The sequence below is a fragment of the Phoenix dactylifera genome, chromosome 10, assembly GCF_009389715.1.
Source record: "Phoenix dactylifera cultivar Barhee BC4 chromosome 10, palm_55x_up_171113_PBpolish2nd_filt_p, whole genome shotgun sequence".
Lineage (NCBI taxonomy): Eukaryota > Viridiplantae > Streptophyta > Magnoliopsida > Arecales > Arecaceae > Phoenix > Phoenix dactylifera.
The window spans coordinates 5,598,770-5,609,296 of NC_052401.1; the positions used below are offsets into that span (position 1 = coordinate 5,598,770).

The 10,527-nt window shown below is 43.1% G+C and overlaps 1 protein-coding gene across 1 annotated transcript; it reads right to left on the reverse strand.

Moving 5' to 3' along the window:
• Positions 1-234: 234 nt before the first annotated feature.
• Positions 235-4,866, reverse strand: LOC103708542 (receptor-like protein CLAVATA2). Its single transcript, XM_039130876.1, has 2 exons — positions 2,415-4,866; positions 235-1,318 (listed from the first exon to the last, which is right to left on the reverse strand). The coding sequence occupies exon 1, from the start codon at positions 4,792-4,794 to the stop codon at positions 2,470-2,472; it is 2,325 nt and encodes a 774-aa protein (XP_038986804.1). The 5' UTR covers positions 4,795-4,866; the 3' UTR covers positions 235-1,318; positions 2,415-2,469.
• Between the last annotated feature and the right edge of the window lie 5,661 nt (positions 4,867-10,527).

A 10,527-nucleotide genomic window follows, 5' to 3' on the forward strand; every position in this document is an offset into this window, starting at 1 on the left:
GAACTTTTGGTGTTAATGAATGTCGTAGAAGTTAGCCAGACAAGCTTGTTTTCATATCCATGTTTGAGCAGAACTAAATGTAATGAAGTAGAGCAGCATTAACCTATGAAATTGAAAAGGATGAGGGCCAGCATTTACGAAGTTGTATATGGTCATTTCCATTATTCTAAATATGCAAGTATAGGTCCAGTGATAGACCAATAGCAGACACACTTTGATTTTTGAGATTTGCAAATCCAAAAATACATACATCTTCCTGTTAATTGGTTTTGGCTTTAGAAAGTTCAAAATAAATATAAAATCATCCATAAGGAAAATGGATTATGGAAGTGTTCATGTCTTAAATTACATCATTAAGAAATTCAAATTATCCAACTGAGTTCTAATCTCCAATCAATCTGGTTGAATTAATTCTATGGTCGATGACAAAGGCATAATGAATTTAAAATTTCAAACACTAGATTTGTAGATTTTGATACTTTTCTTTGCTTCCATGTAAACTATATAGAGGAAATGTAGCTCATTCTGTAGGAATGCCTCTCACCATATTCCAACCTCAGTGGGCCACCAACATGCTGTTGCGTGTCCAAATCTACCCCAACCCAAGTTTTTTTTTTTTTAAGTACAACGGCTGCTCGCACAAATCTTGTATGAGTACAACAAACAAAATTATTAAAAAAACAAAATGGCGAAGAGAAAGAGGAACAAACACATAACTCCCCCAAAAGATCCCTCTCAAATGCTGAGCGGCGAAGAAGATGACCCAGTCAGCAACCATATTTGTCTTCCGGTAGATATCAGTGGCCTAGAAGGAGCCACAATCTCTCACCAACCTACGTATGTCACGAAGCAATAGTTGTCCATCTCTATTTCTGTGCTCGTCTCGAATTTACTCGATCATCATGGCAAAATTCCTTCAAGGTAGATACTATCCGTATCCAGAACACACCTCGCATAAGTGATTTCCTTACATGTAGCTCTCAGCTATGCCCCAATGAAGTCTCACCATCTGAACCTACCGCTTGAATCTATTGGCAAGAGGCTTTTCCACGTGGAAGAGGTAAAAGAAGAACACGGCAAGGTTGGATCATGTTTGGTATTTAGCCCAGCTGGCCTCGGCTTACCCCGCGGAAAAGAACGACAAAGGACTGTATTAATATCGGTTGCAGCGTTAACAACTGAATGTGTTAATCGCGCAGAAATTGGAACTCCATTGCTGATCCATGACAGTGGCATAATAAAAGAATAAGTTTGAGAAGTTGACCATTTTCTGAAACAGATGTTTGCAAGAATGTCCCGATCCATGCTTCCCAAGCACCTAGGTATGGGAGATTCGCATGGCTGAGTCATTGAATGTAATAAATCTACACTTACCATGCAATAATGTATGATTAATTATTTAATTCTGTGGTTAAAGAAGAGTATCATGGAGAGGACAATCAAAAGGAGAGAAAATTTTATGGATTGCTCTCAACACATCAGTCATGACCGTCTAAAAGTAGATCGATAAATATACCTTCCCTTAGTTTACGAACTATTCTAAGGAGTATTAAAACCACACACAAAAAAAAAAGAAATACTACCTAGCTTTCATGTAATATATATAACGAAGTCATTTCATTTCATCTTTTACCTTGGGACTACTCAAGTGAATAAATTCATTATATATATTTTTTTTTGAAGTGAGATGGAGGTAGTAAGAAATTCATTATATTTTTTTATATTCACTCATTTTTGGTAGAATATTCACTTCCTGCGTCTCCTCCTCTGGTATCCCTTATAGCCTATTTTCACTTCACAAAAGTGAGAGCAAGCAGCTTTGTTATTTGGATGAGGAAAAAAATGTGGTTAGATTTTTTTGTTCTTTTTTTTTTTTTGCACGTGCTAAAGCAGGTAAATCATGCCTGACGAGTACAGATGCACTCAATAAAACCAGAAAAAAAAAAGCTTCGGAGTGATCAGAGTAATTCTCCATCTCCAGCCTACATGGTACTGTCAGAATGACTAGCTACATACGCAACCACCCAATCCATAGCTCCGTTGGTTTGTTTTTTGGTTGGTTGAAACATCCATCATCCAAGTCTTAAATCAAAACATTAGATAGAGGGTTATGATTGGAACAATTTCCAGTAAACCATCAAAAATTAGGAGTATATCCACTGTCAAACACTAATCCGTGACACTAACTAAACTAATATAAACTGCTATACCAATTCAAAGCATTAATCTCTCCTACAGCAAGTACAATGTTAGCTTAATCTCTAATCAATTCATCAACTACCTATTACGAAATTAAAAACCACTTCCAACTGCAACTACCAATTGAACTGTAACTACCAATTGCCCAATTAAAAACCACTTCGAACTGCAAAATTAATTGCATAAGTGAAAAGCAATAAAAAGAGAAACTCAACTGTACGATGGCCTCTCTTGTCCGTTACAAGAAAAACCCCTTCCCCCGCGTAGTACTTAGAATTCCGGCTTCAACGGCTGGAAAAGATAGCCCCTGGTCTTCCCGGAGCAAAGCAGAGCCACCGTGGACGCGTAGAAGCCGACGACGGCGCTGATCAAGAACGCCTCCACAGATATCAATCCCTCCTCCCCACCTCCGCCGCCGTCCACTGCCTCCTCCGCCGGCAGGCTCGCCTCCGCGCCGCACCCGGCCCCGGAGGACTCCAGGCACAAACCCGGGTTCCCGGCGAATGCCCCCGGAAACCTCCAGAGCCCGCCTCTCGTCGGCACCGGCCCGGAGAGAGAATTGTAGGACAAATTCAGCACCTCCAGGCCCCTCAGCAGGGAGATGCTCGCCGGCACCTCCCCCGACAGTGAGTTGTGCGAGAGGTCCAGCCGCCTTAGCCTCCCCATCCTCTCCAAGCTCCCCGGAATCCGGCCGCCGAGATAGTTGTAGGAGAGATTCAAGTACTCCAATCCCCTCAGCCCGATCAAACCCTCTGGGATCTCCCCCCGAAGAGCGTTATCGGACAAATCAATCCCCACCGCTGACCGGAGCTCGTATTCGAACTCCAGCTGCTGGCTCCCGGAGAGCTCCATCGACAAAGAAACACGAACCTCTCCGGCGAGACCACTGTCGTTACATGACTCGTGGGAATCGATGTTGTTGAATTCGGCGCTGACGTTGAAGTCGCCGTCCGGTATAAAGCCGGAGAAGCGGTTGCCGGAGAGGTCGAGCAACCGGAGGGACTGGAACGAGAAGATCCAATCCGGGAGGTCGCCGGAGAAGCGATTGCGGGCGAGGGAGAGGAAGCGGAGGCTCTGCCACTTGAGGATGGCGCCGTTGAGCTCGCCTGCGAGCTCATTGGAACTGAGATCGACAACCTCGAGGGACTTGCATCCAGCCAAGGGGAGCGGGATCTCACCGGAGATCCGGTTCCCGGAAACGTCCAGAATCCTGAGGCTATCCAGCGCGTCAAGCTCCGGCCGGAGGGCGCCGGAGAGGTTGTTGTGGTCCAGCTTGAGGTGCCAGAGCTGGAAGCATCCGGCGAGACTGACGGGAATCGGACCGGAGAGATAGTTGTAGGAGAGATCAAGAGCTTGGAGGTAGGTCAAATTCCCGATCGCCGCTGGGATCTCTCCGGCGAGCTGGTTTTGGGCCAGAAATAAGCCTTGCAAGCTCCTCAGCTCGGTGATCTCCGCGGGAATCTCGCCGGAGAGCCGGTTTCTCGACAAATTCAGCAGCAGCAGCCCCGACCGGTCCGGGTCCTCCACGATTCTGCTCGGAATCGGGCCGGAGAGCGCATTCGAGCTGAGATCAAGGACAAGGAGCTTATCGGAGAAGATAAGTCTCGGCGAAATCCTAAATTCCAAGCCGTTAGAGGAGAGATTCAGCTCCGTTAACACCCTGAGCGAAGATATGCACGTCGGAAACCCTCCGACGATGGCGTTGCCGGCGAGATTGAGAACGGAAAGAGATCGCGCCGACGCAGAGAGGCAGGGGAGGGTGCCGGAGAGCTGGTTGGCGGCGAGACTGAGGAATTCCAGCGGCTGATCGAACTCCCTCAAAAACCCAACCAATCGATTGCTCGAAAGATCGAGATATCTCAAAGAGCGGAGCTTAAACAAGCTCGCCGGAATCTCTCCTTGGAAGGAATTCGATCCAAGATCGAGCTTCTTCAGCTTAGCGGAGAAGTTTCCAATCCACTCCGGAATCAGACCTCCAACGTTGGGATTCTCGGCGAGCAATAGCTCCTCGAGGCGCCGGAGCTTGGCGAGCTCGAGAGGCAGCGGGCCGTCGAGCTTGTTCCGGCTAAGATCCAGGGTTTTGAGGGCTCGGAAGCGGCCGAAGCAAGACGGGATGGGACCAGAGAAGCCATTGCCGGCGAGAATTAGGGTTTCAAGAAGGGGAAGCTTGCAGAAGCCGGGATCGATGGGGCCGGAGAGATCGAAATCGCTGAGATTGATCCCGACGACGCGGCCGGTGAAATTATCGCACGAGATTCCGTTCCAGTCGCTGCAAATGGATCCGTTCCAGCTCGCCAAGCTCGCTCTGGGATCGATCAAGCGGGATTTGAGCTCAAGGAGAGCTTCCCGGTCGCCCGAGTGGAGATCAAGGTCGGACAAAGCAGCCGCCGGTATCAAGATGAGGACGAGGACGAGGAGGAGGAAGTTAGGGTTAGGGTTTGGAAAGATCGGAGGTTTTTCCATAGTTCTTGGGTTTGAAACCATGGCATTAGGGTTAGGGTTTTGGAGGGGGTTAGGGGGTGAGATGGTATCAGGGAATATCAGATGACGACGATGACGACGATGGGGTGGGATTTGGTATCGTTTATTCGCCATTAAAGAGCTTTGGAGGATATTTCTATTTTATTTCGTTTGGCTTTCAAAATTAAAGACGCGGGTTTTTCTTTCTCTAAAACTAAGCTCGGGCTTCTTTCATTTCATGAGTCAAACTGGTTCCTTGTAGTTTAATATTTTTCCCCTTTTTTTTTGAAAAATAGTCGAGCTTGGAGATGCAAGTTTGAAAGTTTAAGCAATCGTTATAAAAATTTGAAGAAATTTGGGACACAATTTGGTGCATATTAATACCTCACTTGAGAACTTGATACTCATCACTATTTTTATGCATTTTAACTCGAGTTGCATGGGAGAGTCTAATTTTTATGTTCCATGTCATTGAAAAAATTCTAACGTGTTTGGAACCATCACTCCATGACATTACTCGAATTTTAATCTACTTACACCTAATCCATTTTGATTTTTAGATCCATGAATCATATATAGATATGAAAAATGGCGAGATCCATTTAGCCCATGATCACAAAATTTTATTATTAACACCATGTGACTTTATTTCTTTTCTTTGGTGATGTAAAGAACTATGTCATCACATGGCATTTTGTAAAGGTAGGTCAGCCTAAGTGCTAAATCTTTCTGAGGAATATAATCACAAAGTGAATAAAAGAAGCAAAAGATTCACAAAGGAAGAAAGCACTTTATCTAAATCTTTAGCATGCGTCTCCAAATTTATTAGCTTTTGAAAATTTAACGACCTTATTCTCAATATTTGCTTATATTGGATATTATTTATCCATGGGACTGCTCCTCGACATTAAAAACTCGAAAATTAGAGTAAGCAGCGCGAGTGTCACATGGTTGATGTATGTGAGTTTCGCATGGAAATCAAAACTTAGGTGATTTGGCATTTTCCTACTGCTCCTCTCTTGCCTAACACCATGCAAATCATAGGTTAGAAAAATGCTCATGCATCTAAATCAATTGAATTAGGTTTTCGAATTCATATATCTAATGGACCCATCTAAGAATGCACCTCATGAGAGAGAATTACTAAATGATGGTTCAAGAAAGTAATTCTGCTAAGGAAATTGTAGCACAATGTCTTGCCTTTTGGGCCAAGCAGACCATCTAAGCTCTCGATTTTATCATGATGTTCAAAAGAAAGCTTTTCAACCTAGACTTCTATTGTGATTTTAGATGTTTAGAGTTAAATGCCCTAGTGTCAAGCTACATAGTGTTGCATAAAATCAAACAGAAAAAAAGTAATAATAATAATTATAGTTGCATGACTGTGGCTACCCTTTCCTTGGCCAAGTTGTGATTAAAGCTTTCCCTGACTATCCTTAATTATCCAAATCCTAGTTAATTTTGGATGAACCTAGGCCTCTAATAGAACCATCAAGAGACTTTTCTAGCTTGATAAACTAGCAACTTTCCTTTTGACTTGGGTCATCAGCGTGCAATTGATATTTCTTAGCATCAATTGTTCGGTTTGAATGTCATGTTAAGGACAAAATATTCTTCATGAACTTGATCATTTATATAGACAAAGTGTTGTTCTATGATCATGCTTTTGACCAAAAAAATAAACTCTAGGTTCAAAGTTAAAGCCTATATTAAGAAGTCCTAAACTAGATCAAGCCTAAGCCACCACAGCCAATATTTCAAATGTTATCTACTTGGGGTCAAATACTCTAGGGAATGGGTATTAAGGTGTTAGCTCAAACCTTCTATATCATCTCAGTTTGCTTGTATTTGCCAGAATCTATGGATATGAAAATACCGATATCAGATTAATTGGATGTTTTGAGACTACTGAATCAATGGTGACAACATCCTAGCATCCTTTTCATGACCACTTTATTTTTGCCAATAGGACTTTTCATGACCTTTTACTACTAGCTGTTTATCTGAATAAATTTGTATGTATGAATTGTTGAGGCAGTGGGGTATTACGAAAGCGAATCAAAGAATTTTATATGGCTTTGAGTTATGTATAGACACTATCTTTAAGTTAATGTTTGCTTCCACTGGAATGACTTCACTACCGAGTTTGTAGCAAATCACCTTTAGAATATAACAAAGTCACTAGAAATCTGCAGATAGTAATTCTGAAGATCTCTCTTCAAAACTTCTTTACAAAATTGTGTACTTGACTATAAAAGGAACGAGAGAGAGAGAAGGAGAATAAGTGAGTGATCTGAAATTTGTGATCAAGAGCCTCTATTTATAGATGTTGATATACCTATTCATCAAGCAACATGACTATTTGGAAATATTTATTCATGGAACAATGTGACTGTTCATATTGAACTAATGGTTATTTAATTATCATATACCAACAGTCACATTAGGTCCCAAGAGTCACATTGATTTCCAATAGTTACATTGGTTCTTGTTGGGGGGAAAATGGATTGCCCAAAACACGCGGATACGTCGCCGGCACGTGACGATGAGCGCAACGGCAGCAACCCTTAAAGCGCCCGACCTCAGAGGGCCCGACCTGAAGGCGCCCGACCTCCAGGGGCCCGACCTGAAGGCACCCACCCTCGAGGCGCTCGACCTCAGAGCTCGCGGCCTTGCGGCCTTGATCTCGGCCAAGCCGAACCCGATCGACCTCAAGTCCGAAGAAGATCCGGTCAAAGGACGAAGCAGACTTCTCCACTCCACCAGAAATCAAGCCCCTCTCTTTCTCATCCGGGATTCAATCCCGCGATCTCCGCCTGAGCGACTGTCAACAATTAAATGCGCACGATCTCCACGGACCTCCAGCCAGCCCGAAATCTCAAGCCATCCACAGCAACTCATTGACTCACTCAATCACATCCAATCATCCACGGCAACTCATTAATTCACATGATCACGCCTAATCATGACGGTAACTCATTAATTCGCACAGTCACATCACAGGCAACCCTGGCACCCCTCCTATAAAAGAAAGACTTTTCTTCTAAGAGAAGAGGACTTCTAACTTTTGACTTTTACATACAATCTCTCTCTTTCTCCACAAAAGCCCCCTCTGAATTAAGCATCGGAGGGCCAGGGCCGGAAATCCCAACCACCGGCTTCTTGCAGGTCTCCCGGAGGACGCAGCCCGCCGATGCACCACCTGTCGGAGCTTTTCCTCCTCAGCCAGTAGTCGCCCCTGGGTCCAGTTTCCAGCAACAATTCCCAACGATCATATTGATTCATTGAACCATTGTATATTCGTTCATGATCACACTAATTCACTTTCATAAATCAATATTACAATCTATAGATTATTTCAACATAAATTGAAGTAAGGGTGATACTGAAACTGCATTTGCAAGTTAAACAATGGATAAAAATGTACATTGCGGTGTCTCAATACTCAGACAAGTATACATCTCTCTGGTGCAAGTTTTTGTAGAGCAGAGGGCTATACAGCCCTCCATAGTCACCATATCATCTAATTATGAAAATAGATGGTTGTTTAGTATTCATGCGCAACACATCTTATGTAGTATGTATGATGGCCTATTATATTTGATAGTCATATGTCTCAATGATGGGTCAACCCTTTGTGGTGCAAAACATCGGAAGAGGATTGTATCTTCCGTGCAAAAGAAGAACTTCTTTTTCTTCATACGAATTCATCATTGGAACTGTTAAAATCACTACTTGTCCGAAAATTTAAGCTGATAGGATGAGATCGATTTATTTATATATTTTATATTTTCTTATACTGTTCCTCATGTGTAGACCGGACTTTTTTTTAGTGGGTAAGCCTAATATATGAAATTTTTAATAATGAGATTAAAGAGTCATTCATCCTTCTGTACAGATTCTAAAGCATCCAGTGGATGACCCGCGCGTCGAAAGAACGCGACCCAGAGCAGATGCATCCACATGGGGTAGTTCTATATACACCCCCCCTATTGCTCAGGACACCCCCCAAAAACCAAAAAGAAAATACCCAAACTAACCTTTAGTGTAATTACCATATTGCCCTTGAAATTTTCTCATACACCCCCCTTCCTCCTCCTCCGTTTCGTTTTGAAAAGAAAAAAAAAACCCCCCTCAAACCCCTCTTAAACCCCTCCTCCCCCGTTCCCCCTTCTCCCTCTCGTCGCCGGCATTCTCCCGATCTCCAACCACCTCGCCGGCTTCTCCCGGAACCACCTCGCCGGCTTCTCCCGAAATTTTTTTTTTTCACGGTTCGTGCTCCGTTCGGCACTGGATCGCCGAACAAAAGGCTTCTGTTCGGCTGAACAGTGCCGAACAGAAGCCTTCTGTTCGGCAACCCTCAACCGAACAGATCTGTTCGGCTGCACAGTGCCGAACAGAAGGCTTCTGTCCGGCACTGTTCAGCCGAACAGAAGCCTTTTGTTCGGCGATCCAGTGCCGAACGGAGCACGAACCGTGAAAAAAAAAAATTTCGGGAGAAGCCGGCGAGGTGGTTCCGGGAGAAGCCGGCGAGGTGGTCGGAGATCGGGAGAATACCGGCGACGAGAGGGAGAAGGAGGAACGGGGGGGTTTTGGGCGTTGGCGAGGTGTTTTGGAGGGGAAGACCGGGGTGGGGGGGGTTTGGGGGGTGTAGAGAGCAATTTAGGTGAGGGGGTGGGGAGGGTGGGGGGTAATTTAGGAATTTTTAATTTTTTAGGGGTGTCCTTAGCAAATGGGGGGGTGTAGAGAGTATTTAATTTTTTTTTAATTTTTGGGGGGTGTCCTGAGCAATAGGGGGGGTGTATATAGAACCACCCTGTATGGGATGAGGAGATCTGGAAAATGGTCGCCGGAGTCTCGTTATTTACAAGTCCATCCCAAGAAGGTGAAAAAAAATGATGCCAATCCAAGCCGGTTCCAATAACGGTGCTGGGATCCCTTCGATAACCGTAATAGTGGCCTTTGTTAATCCGTCTCAGAATACACTATTTCAAGCTTCCAAGTAATGAAATAATTACTATTATAACAACTACTAAACAATATTATGATTAAAATTATAGATAATAATGGTGTTGTTTTTTAAATTACTGTTCACTCACTATATTATAACTCTATGATATGGATCTTCCAATGTGGCCTAAATTTCAAACCTTGTTTATAGCCAAAAATCATCAAATTAGCCTGAATTGATGTAACCTACATGAGACAAGACAGCTAAATAATATATCAGATGACTAGGGAATCCATATAAATAGCAAATACTATGAATGCCATGCTACTTTGTAGATAACAATTAATGTCCATTGTGGTTAGCAAACCAAACATGGTCCTGGATAGCTTGTCTGGTCTTTGTTTGATGGAACTGAATAGTATGTCCATCCACCTGCATAAATGTATGCATTGTACTACTTGAGAGGACTTCTTTTGAGCAAATGAAAAGTGGTGCATCACAAGAACTTCACAGGATACTTCAAAGGACTCATCTCATGACACATTTTATGCATTTCATTCCATGTGTAGTTCACTAACTTTGAGTTAGGTTGCAATCTATGATGAAATAACTACAGCATATTATAATGCTCAACGTGATAATGAAGCTTTGATCATATAGTTTACCTCCGAACATAGATGCGGTATAGTAGTGCTTAAAGATTAACCAAAAATCAGCTGCGGCTTTTAAAATTTCGCAATAACATGTACCAAGTGATAACATAATAAATCACTAGTTTATTACATCCATGCTATACTTTCCCGCTAGCTATTATATAATGATGATAACTTAGTTGAAATATTTGTATATTAATATCCAATACTTTTGCTTAATTATGCTTGATCGATCCTCTTTTGATATCATAAATATATTTTTTT